At 36.7% G+C, this 18741-nt stretch overlaps 2 protein-coding genes across 2 annotated transcripts; both read right to left on the reverse strand.

The window, feature by feature from the left end:
* Positions 1 to 5548: 5548 nt before the first annotated feature.
* atp5if1b (ATP synthase inhibitory factor subunit 1b) lies at positions 5549 to 6876 on the reverse strand. Its single transcript, XM_059353424.1, has 3 exons — positions 6719 to 6876; positions 6040 to 6152; positions 5549 to 5846 (listed from the first exon to the last, which is right to left on the reverse strand). The coding sequence occupies exons 1-3, from the start codon at positions 6785 to 6787 to the stop codon at positions 5705 to 5707; spliced, it is 324 nt and encodes a 107-aa protein (XP_059209407.1). The 5' UTR covers positions 6788 to 6876; the 3' UTR covers positions 5549 to 5704.
* Positions 6877 to 8656: 1780 nt separating this feature from the next.
* On the reverse strand, positions 8657 to 18714 carry zmpste24 (zinc metallopeptidase, STE24 homolog). The gene is made up of 9 exons (XM_059353878.1): positions 18281 to 18714; positions 16633 to 16779; positions 16140 to 16343; positions 14832 to 14984; positions 13735 to 13876; positions 12699 to 12874; positions 11637 to 11741; positions 11389 to 11532; positions 8657 to 9874 (listed from the first exon to the last, which is right to left on the reverse strand). Exons 1-9 carry the CDS (start codon positions 18386 to 18388, stop codon positions 9650 to 9652), a joined length of 1404 nt encoding a protein of 467 aa, XP_059209861.1. The 5' UTR covers positions 18389 to 18714; the 3' UTR covers positions 8657 to 9649.
* Between the last annotated feature and the right edge of the window lie 27 nt (positions 18715 to 18741).

Below are 18741 nucleotides of genomic sequence, written 5' to 3' on the forward strand. Positions count from 1 at the left end.
GGACGTATTCTTATTATAGGCCTACATTACGGAGCCCCTAAAGGGACATGGTGAAAATTAAAAAAAAACTTTGGTATCTCGTGAGCCCGAGAAACATTTCTCGGGCTCACGAGATACTTTCTCGTGAGCACGAGATATCTTCTCGTGAGCACGAGATACTTTTCTCGTGAGCACGAGATGCATATTGCATGCGCGCATGGTGTCTGTAAGAACACCCTCTGCATTTCAGCTTGTTTCTGTATGAAAATGACATTACAGGAGTTAGTTCGGCTATATTTTGACCTGGGGCTTCATTATAAGGACATTGCTGCTTTACTTGAAAAAAAAAAAACGACAGTTGTTTTCCCAAGATAACGATATAATTAATTCGAGATCTTGAGAAAACAAAACAATAGTGTAGTCCAGACGCGTAGCCAGTAATGTAATGTATTTGTAACCCGGCCCGTGTGGGATGAGCCTCTCCACACCCTGGGACTCTGCGTTGTGTTGTTTATGATGATGTAGGGCGGAGGAGGGACCAGTCGGACACGGGTGGTCGTTATATTGCGGCTCGGACCGCGTCATGCTTTATTTCTCACAACGGCTGGCAGCTCAACCTTAAACAGTACCAGTAAACACTGGCGTGAGACAACAGAAAGATTAAAGGCTTGTGTTGTATCCTTACTGGTTTCCACAGTAACTGGTTGCCGTAGGCTATGATCTGCGCAGTTTCTGTTACGCATGAGCTGTCCGTGGTACTGAAACAACAATCGCCGTTAATGTGATAATTTTCTGTCTGATGCAGGTCTATGTTATGCTGTACGTTAACACTTTGTCGAGCCTACTGATTGGGTAGATCTGTAGTCGACACTTAGAGCCGATACGCATGTTTTGTCTTTACTGTTGTATTGTGTACAGCCTTTATAAAGCTCTGTTGGGAGAGCTTGTGTGAAATATTATGTCTGCCTTCGTCACTGGTAGTATTCCCTCTGGGTCCAAAACGGATTACACTACATACACAAAGTTTCTAGTGACCCGCAATCCTGCTGATCTGCATCTCTCGGTCATCATCCGGTATCCATGGAGACACCCGGTGGCGAAGGCAGAAATAATATTTCGGGTGGGCCAGTACAAAAGTGGATGGGCCATCTTTTCCCAGAAAAAGGACTCGTTAAAATGTAGAACTATAAAAATGACAAATATAGACAAACTGGAAAAATAGTGACTATTTTACTTTGCAGCATTATGCATTACAAAGGAAACTAGAAAATTTCCTCTGGGGGAAATTTTGAAAGGGCCACGGGGGCTACTGCCGGTGTGTGTACACTATGATGAGATTCTTCAGAGATTTAAAACTATGCCCTTTAACCTCAAAGTGTGTGTGTGTGTGTGTGTGTGTGTGTGTTTGTTTTTACTCTTCCTGTAAGTCGCTTTGGATAAAAGCGTCTGCTAAATGTAAATATAAATGTGTGTGTGTGTGTGTGTAATTAAAATCACATAAAGTTACTGTGTATGTGTGTGTGCGTGCGTGCGTGTGTTTGAAGCATGTGTATGCATGTGTGAGGAGTGTGCATGCTTACGCGCATGTGTGTGTGTGTGTGTATCTGTAACTGTAATCACATCAAAGATCAAAGGCAATCAGATCAAAGCAATCAACAGAATTAACGACACCTGTTCCGGCATAGTGACAGCAGAAGTGGACAGACTGAAATTTCTGGTCTCGAACAGAAAGCATTTTTGGCAAAACCATAATACCTATCATTGATCCGACTTCACTTTGAGCGTCCTGAGTTTTTCCTGAACGTCTACATATGGTTTTTTTTTAAAGAAAAATGAAAAAATAGCTTTGTTAGAGCGATCTAAAAAAACAGTTTTTTTGCCTTTTTCCGAAATCTTCCTGCGTTTTTAATATGGGAGCCAATGAGGCAGTTGGTGGTGTTGGTGGATCATCTCTGCATCTTACGCCCAAACTATAACTCTGACAGCTTTACCAGAGGATTGTGAGTGAGAAGACAAATTTTCCTACGTTTCCATGTATAAATTATTTCTGTAGAGTGGAATTTGCAGCCTGGAGCGCAGTTTTAAAATTTATTTTTTGACAGTTTTACCTCTCCCTCTACACTCTGAGCGATGACATCACACACTCTGACACGAACATTCCGTGCAATACACACCCATTATAATCTCAGAATTTCTCCAAAAATGATCATGGTCATTGAACAGGGATTGACAAAAAACTATATGACCTATCGAAACGTGGATTAATACACCTATACACAAGACTTGTGTCTACTGTTTAAAGTTTAAATGGAGTCTCTAGGTGAAATTATGCCGGAGAAGTAGACGTTTACTTACGTCGCGAAAAATTTGTATTCTGTAGAGAAAAGTAATAGCACACCGATCCCGATCAAACCGCACGTTTTGATATATAATTTGTACTAGTAGCGGGACAAAATTGCGTCCGCAAGAGGAATAAGAAGAAATCCACAGTATAATTGCCCCGAGCACTGGTCCCTACAGCTATTGCTGTATGGGACCAGTGCTCGGTGCGATTGCGCCGAGGCCCTAATGACAGCAAGACACTGCATATAACACAAGCTCTCCCAGCTTTATAAAGGCTGTACACAATACAACAGTAAAGACAAAACATGCGTATCGGCTCTATCGCAAGGCACAATAAATCATTTTATTACACAAAGTGCCGACTACAGATGTAGGCTACCCAATCAGTAGGCTCGATAAAGTGTTAACGTACAGCATAACATAGACCTGCATCAGACAGAAAATTATCACATTAACGGCGATTGTTGTTTCAGTACCACGGACAGCTCATGCGTAACAGAAACTGCGCAGATCATAGCCTACGGCAACCAGTTAGTGTGGAAACCAGTAAGGACACAACACAAGCCTTTAATCTTTCTGTTGTCTCACGCCAGTGTTTACTGGTACTGTTTAAGGTTGAGCTGCCAGCCGTTGTGAGAAATAAAGCATGACGCGGTCCGAGCCGCAATATAACGACCACCCGTGTCCGACTGGTCCCTCCTCCGCCCTACATCATCATAAACAGCACAACGCAGAGTCCCAGGGTGTGGAGAGGCTCATCCCACACGGGCCGGGTTACAAATACATTACATTACTGGCTACGCGTCTGGACTACACTATTGTTTTGTTTTCTCAAGATCTCGAATTAATTATATCGTTATCTTGGGAAAACAACTGTCGTTTTTTTTTTTTCAAGTAAAGCAGCAATGTCCTTATAATGAAGCCCCAGGTCAAAATATAGCCGAACTAACTCCTGTAATGTCATTTTCATACAGAAACAAGCTGAAATGCAGAGGGTGTTCTTACAGACACCATGCGCGCATGCAATATGCATCTCGTGCTCACGAGAAAAGTATCTCGTGCTCACGAGAAGGTATCTCGTGGTCACGAGATACCTTCTCGTGGTCACGAGAAAGTATCTCGTGAGCACGAGAAATGTTTCTCGTGCTCACGAGATACCAAAGTTTTTTTTTTATTTTCACCATGTCCCTTTAGGGGCTCCGTACTTTAGGGGCTCCGTATTTTTGGGTTTTTTTCTTTGGCAAGCACTTAAATATGCTCAAGGGTAGCTGGCATCACCAAAATGTATTTTATTAAAATATGCACATATTTTAATGCAAACGATTCTATCATTACAGTAACATCTAACCATTTTTTCTCGTCAATTTTCATTCAGATTTTGTTCTTTATACATTGTTAAAAAACATTATGTTTGATTATATTCTGTTAAATTATAAATTTTTAAACAAATGTATATTTATTTGTATAAAGTTTATTAAATATTTATTGTATGAGGTGTATAAGTGTGGGGAAACCATGACATTTTTATCTGGACGCATTACAGTAATGAATTTGTGATCCAAAAATATGTTTAAAAATATAGAAAATATTATTTTAACACAAAACAATGAATTGTTCCTCATTATGGCTATATTGTTCATTCATATAAAAGTGAAATATATTTAGTTTAATAAAGTATGTCCTTATAATCTTCACAGACATAGCTTAGACTGGCTTCATGAGAATCACCCATTTCCAACATTGGGGATCAATAAAGGAATATCTTATCTTATCTAATAAATGTACCCTTTTGTATGGAACCGCATTTATGTAAAAGAAAAGACAAAGATGAAAACTTGTGTGTAGAAAAAAAATCTGTAAGTTATTATAGTGAGAAACGTTCTCCAAATAAGGATCTTAACATAATGAGAAACTTTGTCAAAAATACACTAACTTTTTTTACTATTTAAAAACTACTTACTTACTATTTTAAGAACGTTTTTTTTCATTACTTAAAGGTTAAAATACTAAGTCATTGCATTATTTTTTAGACATTTTGTATACATACCAAGCCATTATTTTCAGGTTCATCAAGTTTCTCATTATTTTGGGATAGTGGAAGCATATTTTGAGATTCTAAGTAATTAATTTGACATATCAAGTCATTTTTTAAGATACTAAGTCATTGTTTCAAGGATTATTTTTCTTTATAATAACTTACAGGATTTTTTCATCAAATTGGCAGAAACACTGCAGTCATACTTACATAATTCCTTATTTATAATTCATGTTTTTTTACTTTCCTACTCTAATATCAATACTCATGTTATCATTACTTAATGTCACATGCAAAAAAGTTTGTAAAACCACTGGTTCAATAATTAACATACTGCATATTATTTGTTTCTTATATGTATTAATATATATTTTTTTATGTAAGAGATTCATCTGTAAAGTAACTTCATGAATGTAGTGGAGTAAAAAGTAAATTTTTTTTGAAGACATCATTGAAATTGTGAGAAATGTTCCCAGAGCCCATGATGTCTTCAGACTTATTTTGCCAGATGAGAAGTCCAAAACCTCATATTAAATGTGAATTAACATAAAAGGAAAAAGCAGCAAACACTCACATTTTAGAAGTTTAAATTTGAGAATGTTTGTTTTTTTCAGTGTAAATTACAAAGATAAATTGATTATCTTATCAATGAATTGCGTAACATCGTTAAAAGATAGAGCTGGCAATGTCATGTACATTACAAATTTATTTATACATCACACAAGAAGATAAGTTGATGTTTCCACATAAAGCATTAAAGATATTTAATATTTTCCACTTTGGCCTTTTGCTTGCAACATACGGCGCACTGAAATTCAAAAAGGTGTGTCTAAAAACAAGATAAAAACACTAAATCTGGGAGAAATGATCTTGCTGCATGGACAGATAATTTCACTTGACAAGATTTCTTAAATTAAGATTGTTAAATCTAGAAATAAGCATGTTGAAAGTGAGTTAATTTCTCATTTTAAGCATTCAACATGCTTATTTATAGATTTAACAATCTTAATTTAAGAAATCTTGTCAAGGTAAATTATCTGTCCATGCAGCAAGATCATTTCCCTCAGATTTAGTGTTTTTATCTGGTTTTTAGACACACCTTTTTTTGCAGTGTGAGCAACTACAAAACAGGGGAAAGGGTTCAAAAAGTAGTACAACGTGTGTCACAGCATGCCATGAAAACAACAATCATTTGATGAATTGTTTTTAATATCTTTCACACTTTTACATAACAATCACCCACACATTCATGGCTGGCCCGGTGCATGCAGCAATCTGAGTAATAAGTAAAGGTGTCCGGCTGAGTCGGTGAGAAAAGTGAAAGTGATTTTTTTTGGAAGGTTTCACTTAGTCGTCGTGCTTCAACTTCCTGATCTTTCCCTTATGTCGGTCGATCTCGCGCTGCAGACGTTCAATCTCCTTTTTGTGGTGGTCGATCTCCTCCTGGTGGTGCTGCTTCAGTGCAGCCAGCTGCTCCTGCTCCTTACGCCTGACGTGCAGAAGGACAGATCAAGTGGAAACAGGAGGAGAGGATAAAAAAGAGACGAGAGGGAGGGAGAATATACAAACAGACACAATCAGAGAGACAGTAGAGCAGTAAGAGAAGATCACAATTAGAAGATACTAATAAAGGTAACACTCTCAGTCAACATTTAGTTGCTGTAAGAGAAAGAAAAGCATACTTGAAGTACATCTCCTCCTCAGCAGCCTGCCTCTTCCCCATGGCTCCACCTGCCTCTCTGACGGACCCTCCACCGCCACCGCCTTTTCCTACACCTGAACCCAGCTCTCCGAGCTACAACAGGGTGGGGGAAATGTTTAGTATAGAGACAACAAGAGCCTTGTTGGTTTGGGATTTGCTCTGTGGACATTTCCCTCAGAGGCAGCGGCTTCAAATTAAACAACCCAAAAGTTAATTTCTCACTTGAAATCAATACTTGTCAATATGATATCAAGGTAGAGACACTATGAAAGTGAACCTAGTCTGAAGGTTAAGAATCCATTTATTTTACAAAGGAGTGGAGAAGGTTATTGTTTGCTAGGTGACAATAGAGGAACAAACCAGAAACTAGTAGTGTAACAACAATGCAACCAAAAGCTCAGAAAGCCAAACCAATTCTGTCTTAATTAACAGGGTTAACAGGCAACTAATCATTTTTTAATTTGTCAAAACATGATATAATTAAAATGAACCCTTGAACCCATGTCCCAAAAATCCCTCTGACCTACAATCACTTGTCAGCAGACCTTCAGTTAGCCAATATTATCAGGCTAAATCATTTCAAATGACTCTCACACAGCTCTAACGGTTACAAACAGCAGCGTTTTAATGCGGTGTTGTGTCTCCAGGACGTGTTTTACCTGGTCGGATGACATTCTCAGCTGTGTGGTGACAAAAGTCCTGATGCTAGGCCTCAAAAACCTCGCCATGGTTGTTTCTCACATATGACAACAACACTAACCGTGACAGCAGCTTTTGCCCTTGTCCTCAAAATACGCCACAGGACGGCGCCATTATGAGCCAGACAGGGGTGACGACACCAGCATCACGTTAATGAGTAACCGAGGAAAATGACAATTCATATATCACAATATTATTACAGTACGCTACCGAAATGTTAATAATATAAGTTACAGGTGATAAAATATTGTGCGAGGAAGGAAAAGAAAGTATCGTTTTTTTTCGTAATGGTATGGTCTTAAAGTGGACAACGTCCGGACGTTCTATACGTTGCTGATGACATCACGTTGAAATCAGACGTTTCTTTATTTTCTGTTGACATAACAAGAAAGCTAAAAAAATAAATTATATATATATATATATATATATATATATATATATATATATATATATAAAAGCTATCAAAACTGTGAGATTATGCTCCCACTTCAGTATTTTTGATTCAATTTAATTTGTCTTTGCTTGTGACCCCTGGCAATTTTTTATATACATTTTTTAAATAATTATTTTACTACTATTGGTATTATTTTCATTTTCTAATATTCCTATTATTTATGTATTCATTTTTGTATTATTTAGATGTTTCTCATGTATTATTAATGTAATGTTTACACTGCTACTTCTGTTACTGCATTACTGCTGTATATGTTCTATAAATGAATGTGAAATAAAGATTATATTTAAAAAAAAATCTGTTGATATATACATTTTAACAATGTCTTTAATTTTGTCAATATTTCCCTGATTATTCATACCTCTAGTGCATGTTCATGTTGTTTTTTTATTTTGTTTCTTTTTCTGCATATTTCCATAACTGTCTTTATTATATATACACATATATATATGTATGACATACATGTGTGTGTATATATGTATATATATATATATATATACACACACAAACACACACACACACACACACACAGGTATGTCATATATATACATATATGATATGCATGATTATTATGTTATTTATTTATATCAGCAACACTCCTGGCTGCTACTTTTTATTTATGTGTCTATTTGTTAAGTTTTTGTATTTTGTTATGCATTTTCACTCACTGAATTTTTTCAATAGAAGGAAAAAATCCTAAAATAAAGACCTACGTGTTTAAGATCATAAGCATATGTTGCAATAAATATAAGATTTTAGAAAGCCACAGTCAATTCATGAAGATCATTCTCAACCCAGTGTTTTGTGAAACTCATGTTTCACTTTTTAAATTGAATTTCTCCAATGAAACATACAGGTAATTTATGTGAAATTTCCATTTTTCGGCGATTTTGCCATTTGTTTCTGCTATTTGTTCGTTGCTGTCTGGAACAAGGCAGAAATTAATTTCTCTGCACATTGCACCCTTTGATTGTGTACGTGACAAATATATGATTTCATTGGGTTTTAAATTAGTCGTAAGGAAACCGTGCAAGAGCAATCCATTAATAAAACAATGAAATGCCACATCACATAATTGCCAACATTGAACTCACTTAACGTTAGCTCACTTACACCTAAATAAAAGATGTAGCCATGCTTAGAAACACAAGCTTACTTTTTTGTTTCTACGACTACATAAAAGACAAATCCATCAACTACAAGGAATGCTTTGAAGGATTTTATTCAATGCTGCAAAGAAAGTACACGGTCCCCTCGCTGAACAAACCAAACACTGGCTTATGTGGTGAAAGGAACCTAGCAGACCTCCTTCCCCCCTCAAGTCCCCTTCGGTATAAATACTCTGCTTGCCAGGGCTCACTGCGGCCAGAAACCAAGAGAAGAAACTAAGAAACACCTCATCAACTTAAAACTTCAAATCACATTCAACATTTTTTTTTCACAATTCACATCATACGCCAATACTCTACTCATTAAAGTTACATATGTACAAGTATGGTTGGAAACCATTGGCAAGCAAGTGCTTTAGAAAAAAATAAAACAAGATCCTCCCCAATGCATGTAAAAAAATCCAAAGTCTAAACTAAATGTAGAGGAAATTTTCAGCCCGGCTTTGTTCGTAGAGCGTCCAAAATCTGAACAAAAACCGAGATAATTCGAGGCCCTCACTTCGCTGTGATAAAGCACCTACATAGTTCTTCTTGAGACATTTGAGTCGATGACTAACTGACTTCATGTTTTTACTCTTGAGCTTGCCTGGACATATTTTTCTAAAGAAGCATCAGTTGCACTTGAGAGACAAACCAAATTCTGGCCTGTGTATCTGCAAAAAGCATTGTCATGTTTGAAGTTGACCGTTATGTCTTGTTATAAATTAAACTGATCGCACTTGAAGGATTAACCACTTAAAAAGCTTAAAAATATACTCTCGTCACTTTATCAGTAGGATGTCATGAACGCATCACAACAGAAACAAATCCGTTAGTAAAATGTCAGGTTTTGAAGTGACAGGTTGTCTTTAGAACTTTCTTTTTTAGTCTAAAAAGGAAAAGTCATAATCAAATTGTACATAAAAAGAATAATTCAAAAACTTAATCTGCAAAATGTGCCTTGTGCCCTGACAAAAGCTTTTGCTAGACACACATTGCCCAGATGTGTTGCTCTCAGTAAGTGCTCATTTAGTGTCTCTAGAGAAGGAGTGGACACTTCAGTTCAGGCTAAAGATCCTCCTAGGCTGGCTTGAGCTGATATGTTTTGGTTTGGTTTAAAACAAAGTTTCGAAGGAAAAGAATGGCAAATAGAGATATTACTCAAACAAGAGAAAACAAGATAAGGGGGTGGAAAGGTAGAAAAGGAGCAGGGAGCATCAGAGGGCCAGGAGGGGTCTGCGGAGGCCCTTGGGAGGAGGCCGTGGGCGCGCCTCCCCCTTCCAGCCCCGTCAGTCCTGCTTGATGCTGCCCAGCGCCCTGAGGCGCTCCAGCAGGGGAGGGTGGGAGTAGTGCCACATGGAGAACAACCAGTCAGCCACGGGGAAGCCCAGGTTGTCCTTGTTGAGCTTGATGAGGGCTGAGTAAAGCTCCGAGGCTTTGCCCATGCCGCGTGCAAAGGCATCGGCCTGGAACTCAAACCTGCGACTCAGGACTGTCAGACAGAAGGACAGGAGCTGCAGAGACACAATGTCACGACTGTCAGTTAAGAAAAAAGAACAAATTAATCGCACAATTTGCTCTGATTAATCACCTTTTTTTCCCTCTTAACCCATTTAAATCTGGAAAGCATTATCGCATTTCTTACATTAAAACCGGGGGCACTGTTGCGTTATTCTGCATTAAAACCGGAAAAGCGGATATGTTGTTGCTATTTTCGGTCTCTTGGCCAATGAAATGCATCAGAATACGTGTTCCAATGCAACATGTTGATTTAAAAAAAAAATTGAGCTGAAGGTTTGGACAAATCTTCTCAGGAAAGCCACAGGTGAAAGCTCTCAAATACTTTTTGAATTTCATTTCTATCTGCTACAGAGGCGGCCATGCCAGTTTTTTTCTCATCAAAATGTAGACTAACTTTTGAACATTTGAACACTTTCCAGACAGGCTGATACCAATTTTTTAAATAGCTTTTCTAGTTTAATATGATACCAATATCTTCAAACTTTTTTATCTTTTAAACCTGGAAGCTCTGAACTTTTATTTTACCATTTTTAAATGTCTTTTTTTTTTCTTTTTCTTTTTTTGAAAGAAATAAACAATAAGTCAAAAACTGATGTGAACTAGGGCTGGGCAATATAAAAAATATATCAACATATTTTTTGGTAACGCTTTATATTAAGGTCCTTGTAATAACCATTAATTAACAAGTAATAAGGCCCTTGTCCTTACAAGATGCTTATTAACATTACTGTGTGTTTATAAGCCTATATAAGTGTTAATAATGGCATTATAATACAGCTAGTAGCAGGCTATAAGAGATTTATAAGAACATTAATAAAAGCCTCATGAGTATCTTATAATTCTTCATAATAGAATTACAAACACCCATAACCCACCCATTATGTCTTTGCCACGCCTTTATTAATCTTTTGTTTGCTTATTGATATTAAAATATACTTTATTGTTCATCTATTATAAGTGAACTATGCACTTGTGAACAGTTAACTATGCTTTTTGCAGCTCAAGGGATCTAAAGCGAGAACAATGCGAGACCCTGATATAAAGCGTTACCTATTTTTTTAATGTGATATGAAATTAGACCATATCCCATATCCCATTTTATTTCTTTTATGAATAAATGCTGCCCTTAGGGGACAAAACTTGTCATATTTACTTCTTTTGTAATGTTCGTAGTATATATATATATATATTTATTTTATTTTTTTTTCTCCAGAAAAAGATTGGCCTATTTTATTTAATAGGCTATTTTCATTTAAGATTTTTTTTAATTAAATGTGCACTTTATGGAGCTTTAAATTTTTATTTTTGAAAAGTACTCATGTTCACTTAAATTAACGGTTTCAATAAAACGACTTGTGACATTTGACTGAACATTTGCTCTCACTTTGCGATAAAAATATCAGGATATATATTGTATATTGACATTCAGCCTAAATATATTGGGATATGACTTTTGGTCCATATTGCCCAGCCCTAACGTGAAGTATATTATCAATCCCTCACTCACCTCATTGTACGGAGAGAAGATGAACTGGAAGATAATCATCAAGCCTATTAATGTGGGTTGGCTGTCATTAAAGCCAAAAGCTACAAACAGCTCCTTACGTCCAATCAGAACAGCAAACAGGGAGAAGCACAAGAAGGAATTCATCTGCAGAAAGAAAGCAGAAAGATGTTATTTACATATTAATGTGTGCATTTGATCATGTGTAATCAGGCCAACGTGTTGCAGACATTCTGGAGAAAATTCTTCACCTGACTGATGACGATGTTCTTGACCGTGTGGCCGAGCTTCCAGTGGCCAAGCTCATGACCCAGGACTGCAAGGATCTCTGGGTTGTTGCATCCTTGTTTCTTGTTCTGTAAAATTATTTGTAAGGAAACAAAACTGTTTAATTACACAGACAACGACAAATTAAAAACAATTATATGAGAGCCAGGTCACATGGAACACTATAATAACCAGTTTAAACATTAACAGTTATGTGTCAACAAGTTGCTTTTTGTAGACACATTGCTTAAAGCAGTAGTTCTCAACCTTTTTGAGTCGTGACCCCCAATTTAACATGCATGTTGTCCGCGCCCCCCGCTCACTGAACAGAATCACACACAGTTCAGATTTCCGAAAAAAAAGGACACAAATTGACCACAAAATGATCAAAAAAGACACAAAATTACCAGAAAAAGACACAAAATGACCAAAAAAGACACAAAATGACAAGAAAACCCACACAAAATGACCAAAAAGACTAAAACACATTAACACATGAACACTTTAACACAGTTGAGACAGAGCTGACTTCCAAAATGATTTGGCGACCCCCAGAAATCATCTTGCGACCCCAATTGGGGTCCCGACCCCAAGGTTGAGAATAACTGGCTTAAAGAACAAAAATATAATCTTGGGTGAGTTTTTCTAGCCCTCGGGGTGAGCAGATTAAATGATAATTATAGACATATAAAATCATAATTGCATTTAATTTAGTATTATTAAATTTCCTGGTTCTGACACATTAAATTACTTTAAAGCCAAGGTATTTTTCATCAAATTCAAGAAGTAGAAATGTGTCAAATATAGGGGAAAATGTGGTCGAAACTATAAGAGGTTACAGAAGGCTTTTACTTTAAATATTATCAGAAGAAGTGATATGATGATTTTTGGATGAAGACGACACATGTTGATTTGTTTGTGTGCTGTTTAACTTTTGGGAATTATCGGTTTTGTTTGACAGTGATGTTAAAGAGCCCCAAAAACCTTTTCACCCAGGTTCATACAAGTGCATGAAAACATTTCTGGATAAACGTTAAAGCTGTTACCTTGGGCTTGGCTTTGGATTCGCTGGATGCGTCATCACTCTCTGGCTGCTCGGGCACCGGCTCTCCAGACTTGTTGAGAGGAGAGTAGTCTTCCAGCAGAGTGTCAAACAGCACAATGCGTTTGTTCTTGAAGAACCCATAGAAATATGCGTTGCTGTGTGATGAACGCTTAGAACCTGGAAAACATTGAAAACAATTAAAAGAGTGGCACATCTAAAAGTCAACCTGTAGAAATATTAGGCAACACTTAATATTAGAGAACACATATTCAACATTAATTAGTTGCTTATTAGCATGCAAATAAGTAACATATTGGCTCTTAATGAGTCATTATTAAGTAGTTATTAATGCCTTATTCTGCATGGCTTTATTATACAACCAGTAAGACATTAACTAAGAGTTTTCCCTCAATAACCTCAGAACGATTGATTATTAGTAGTAAGTAAGGAAGTTGTTGTATATGAGTTATGATCTTAATATGCTTTACTTTGTATGGACTTTATAAGTCTCTACATAGCGGTGAACGAAACCATGGAAACAGCAAATAGCAAACACCTTCTCCAGACCTTTGATGTGACTGGTGGCTCCTTTTGGATGATTGGATGAGGATTGGTAGATTGTAATGTCAATCATTACTCTACAAAGTGGCTCACTGGTAGACTAACATAGGCGCAAAGTGACGCATTTTGTAAAGTAAAGCATATTAATATTGTAACTCATATACAACTACTTCCTTACTTACTACTAATAAGCAATAATTCTGAGGTTATTGAGGGAAAACTCTTAGTTAATGTCTTACTGGTAGTATAATAAAGCCATGCAGAATAAGGCATTAATAACTACTTCATAATGTCTAATTAAGAGCCAATATGTTACTTATTTGCATGCTAATAAGCAACTAATTAATGTTGAATATGTGTTCCCTAATCTAAAGTGTTACCAAATATTAAAACATAACACTCAATGTGATATCAAACAAGAACAGTTTTTAAATGTTTTATGATGAGAACACTTGGATGAAGTAGAATGTCTTTACCTTCAACTACATAAACCTTGGTGAGGGGGAAGCTTATACTCTTGGCCATAGACTCGATGTTTGTCCTCAGCTCTCCTTCTGGTAAAGGTGTGAACTTGTCAAACAGTGGAGCAATGTAGTCAGCATAGATCGTCACAAGAACCTGAGAACACAGGAGAAGACTAATTGCATTATGCTGCACTGTTGGTACCAAATAACCAGCCAAAGTCTAACTACAGCCGTGTTCCCTTTAGGGGGAAGAGTGTCCACTGGGAAAGTCTCAGGCCACGCCCTCTCAAATGTCTCTCACTCTGCGTGTCTCCATTACAAAAAGGCCCCCAGAGGGATTTAGAGACTCCGGAGATGACATATGGTTTTCGATCGTCGCAACGGATTAAACACGGGAGACGAGACACAACTGTGGCTGACGTCGCTAACTGTGCAGCTGATAATAAACAAAGCAGCAGCACATACACACTGTACTGCTACAGAGCTAACTGTTAGCCTGTTAGCACATACACACTGTACTGCTACAGAGCTAACTGTTAGCCTGTTAGCACATACACACTGTACTGCTACAGAGCTAACTGTTAGCCAGCTCTGGGACTGCAGCTGGGAGAGACTGCTGCAGGAGGAATGTGCTGCTTCGACTCCTTCTTACTCCTCTTAAGGAGCCGCCGGCCTCGCAGCTCGTTAAGAAGAGCCGAAAAGTTGCTAATTATAGCAACAAAGTTGCTAAGTTGGCAACACTGCTTTGCCGGCTTTTACAAATGGTGTGTGTTGTTGTGGCGTTGAGTACTATGTCACATTCTGCTTAGCGATCTATCCAATCAGTAACCAGGCTGTTTTCAGGGGAGAAAAAAAGACCCTGCTCTTCTACAGGGACTAAAAAAGTCCAGACAAAAATCCACTCCAGACTGCTCGTATTCAAATTAGGGGCGTTTCGGCGAGTGAGACCCGCCTAATTCCGGGTATTGGGTAGTAGTGAAAACAGCCCTATTGGAGTACTTTTGAGTTACTCTATGATAATAATCAAAGAAATTTGATGTTTCCTTATCACACAAAGATGTTTTTTTGACTCATTGTTTAAAGGCTGACAGGGTGAATGCAGCACTAACCAGAGAAACAGCCAGGGTGAAGAGCCAGGCGTAGATGAAGAAGTAGTCTCCACCAATCTTGATGATGTAGAGGAGCAGCGAGGTGACAGGCAGCAGGATACACTGGGTCACTACAAACTTCTTCACAGCATCCTTAAAGAAAAACCCCAACGTCTGAAAGAAACACAAGATATTCATATTAAAAAAGACAATGTTAAGGAACAGAATGAGATGTGTGTGACAGACTAGTGTATACTGCCCTACAAAGTCTAACTGCATTAACTACATTTTTGGTCGAAATTGAGTTATAACTAAAATGATCTCCTTGATGTCCGTTTTATCTTGTGACAAAGTTTTAGATTTCAATTTTGCTTTATTTCAGAGAAATAATGACATAAAAATCACAGTAACTACAAAACCCAACTCAAAACCAAAGCAGAGAGCAGTAAGTTCACTGCTTTGACTGTGATACAGTGTGGTTTTGTATTTCTGCACTGTGTTGAATATTGAAGACAAAAATAACAGAAATTCTACGTTTATTTGATAGGTAAATTAATATCTAGATAGTGATCAAGTAAAAAAGGGAGATATATATTATGTTATATTAAGACTATTATGTCTAAAACACACAAATCTTTGAATAGAGTTGTTAAACACTTTTAAATACACTTATAACAAAATCAATTTGAAATATTTATTCACTGAAAACAAAATATAAAAAACATTGTAGTTACTGCACACTGTTTTTGCATTAATATTACAACCTTTTACAGCAAAACCAGAGTGCAGTAACTACATGTTTGGGGTCAAAGGTAAAAAATGTTTTAAAGATTTTTTAGCATAAAAATGACATCATCAATACATGTAGAAATAAGTGTCATATCACTAACCTACCTATAACCTATTTGGCTGGCCAGTTAAAAAATGTTAACAAACGTTAAAGCAGTTTTTCTCAGTTTTACCCTTTGCGTTGTTACTGTACTTAGACTTTGTAGGGCAGAATGGTAGGCATGAACGTGATGTGGGGTTTAAACCAGTGATCTTTAAGTATCAAATACTTTGCTTTATTTAGTATCGCTGTCCATCTGCATGATTTGAATGTTTCTAATAGCTGTTGTTTTGCCAAGAGCTAAACACGCTGCTTTCACTGCAGGTTTGGAGGCCAGTGGAGCGTAATAATGGGACACATTGCTGTTGGTTTCAATGTGTTATATCCACCATGAAACCAGGCTGATCACAGCTGCTGTTCTTCCTGAGGAAGGAAACCACAAACGTTTAAACAGCCACATTTCAGGGCCACTGAGTGTGAGTGCTGTTCAGTCAGTGTACCTGCTGGTTGAAGCCGTGCTTCTCCTCAATGACAAAGGTGTTGTACACACTCCACGGGAGTCCAGTAAAGGCACTGAACAGAGTGGCGAGCGTCAGAAACACCAGCGACTGAGTGATCTCGTACTCCGGACCAAATCCTAAGCGAACTGTCACAGAACCAGCGACGCCCCACAGAAATGGGATGCCACCCAGGAGCAGGATCAACTAAAAAGTTGTGAACATAACATTAATCCTTTACATATTTAATTACACATGTGGCATAAACAATGAAAATGTCTGTTAAATAGGGCTGGGCGATATATATCAATATAGTTCAAAAATGTATTTATTAATATATAAATGCTGCCTTACTACGGTTTGTCATATTTAGCTCTTTTGTAATGTTTGTTATTCTTTTCTCAAAAATCTTGAGTAAACTTTTTGTTAGTAACTAGACTGATTGCTAAAGCACAGATGAGGCAATCTTCCCCTTTTGATTTACTGATCATCTTACCGTCCCTTCAGTCTCAGAATAGAGTCCAGACCAAAAGCTGAAGTTACTTTTATCCAGCTGATAAAGACGTGACTTCTCAAATGTTTCAGAGTCCATGATCTTCCCCAGTTCATGTGGCACATGTGTTGTCGATCTGTATATCCTCCTCTGTGGAGGGAAAAGAGATAAGAACCTATGTCATATACCAGTTTATTTATACTGTTGGCATGTGCTAAACATTTCACACAGACAGGACATCATGTGGAATTTAAAATTAAAAAAAAAAACAAGAAAACCAATAATATAAAATGTAATGGCAAATTTTTTCTGGTTTGTTTTTGACCAGATTTTATATCCAGAAAGCTCACATTTAATCCATTTGTGTATCCTTTTTCAATATCTACCTCTTACTTATAATTAACTAGCATATGCAATCACAGATTTTGAGTTTCTTTTTTTTTATTTTTTTTTGAGTAAAATACATTATGGCTAAGCAATATGGCCAAAATCCTCTATCACAATATATGTAGTTTACTTCCATCTCCATTACGACATATATCACAACATAGCTGTTTCTGGTAATTCAATAAATATATTGTCTAAATGTCATAACCACATGGTAAAGTTTATCTTTGCTTACTCCTGTGACCATTGAATACTTGACAAGTGAAAAAATATTAGGTATTTTCTCAGGTTGCGCTAAAGTTCTTAATTCAATAATATAGTGTGTGCACAAATCAGATTTTCTGAGTAATCAGAGTTAGTATTTACCTGTTATCAACTTAGAAGACACATTTTTTTTATTGCAATATATCAATCCTTCATACAATTCCATTGAAAGATAATGAATGACCATATTAAAATATGATCCAGCACTCAAATATACCTAATTTATAAAAATGCAAGTAAATAATGCAGATTTTGTGACTTTATCATAGTGTAATAGCTCTTCATCTGTACTCATGCTGTCAAATAAAAACTACATTGTTAACACACTCATTTTCACTTTTGATTCAGCCTATATCAGGTGTTGCAACAATATCCTGTTTCAGGGGAAAACACACAGCTCAGCAAACCACTTCAAAGATTTGAGAGGTTTTTGAAAAAAAATACCATATATTTATTATATATATATATATATATATATGTATATATGTATATAATAAATATATGGTTTAAATGGTTTAAATATATTAATATATTTTTAAATATATTTATTTTATATATATATATATATATATATATATATATATATATGTATATAATAAATATATGTTTGTTTGTTTTTTCAAAAACCTCTCAAATCTTTGAAGCGGTTTGCTGAGCTGTGTGTTTTCCCCTATATACACTTATATATTGGGTTTCATATTTTTACATTTATTGTTTAAACGTAATAGAACTTTGTAAAGAGCAAATGCTGTTTAATTTGTAACAGCTTGTAAATGTGTACAACGGTGTGTACATTAGTGTAGGTTCCTGAGTAAACATTACTATTATATAATGGCTGTCATACCAGAAGTGTAATAAAAATATTTAAATCAACTTTTGCAAAAATGAAAAATAACATCAGTTATCTGAAGTTAGCTTCTTAAATTGATTTAATTTAGAGTCTCCTTTTGTTTGAAAACCAATGTAGCTGGAGAACAAAACTTTGACAAAATGAACTCACCTGTCTGTAGGAAAGGTAAGCCTCCCATAGATACACCGTCCACGAAAACCCCAACACAGCATAAAAGATCTGCTTCTCCACCGGAAGGTCAAATATACTTTGAACCATCTTTCTCTGTTTCTGGTCTAATGATGTTGGAGCTGGGCTGGCTAGCTCACAAGCTAACGGACTGTTAACGTTCCCTAGCCTGACTGGTAGCTTTAGGCTAGCAGTACTTAGCTTCACTCAACACACAAACAAACAGACAACACTTTAAAGTTGGATAAAACGAGCACAGTCCCCACGTTAAATACACAGATACCGACTAGTAATGTTAACTAGGAAGTCTCTACATCCAGTTCCCATTCCTAAGTCAAGGCTTTTACTGCTAATATCTTTCCATTCATGCGAGATGAACCCATGGATGAACCTGACGGCGCGGTGTGGCAACAAATTCTGCCCCTGTAGAAACAACGGCTGCT

Source organism: Centropristis striata, chromosome 16 (assembly GCF_030273125.1).
Source record: "Centropristis striata isolate RG_2023a ecotype Rhode Island chromosome 16, C.striata_1.0, whole genome shotgun sequence".
In the NCBI taxonomy this organism is placed as follows: Eukaryota; Metazoa; Chordata; class Actinopteri; order Perciformes; family Serranidae; genus Centropristis; species Centropristis striata.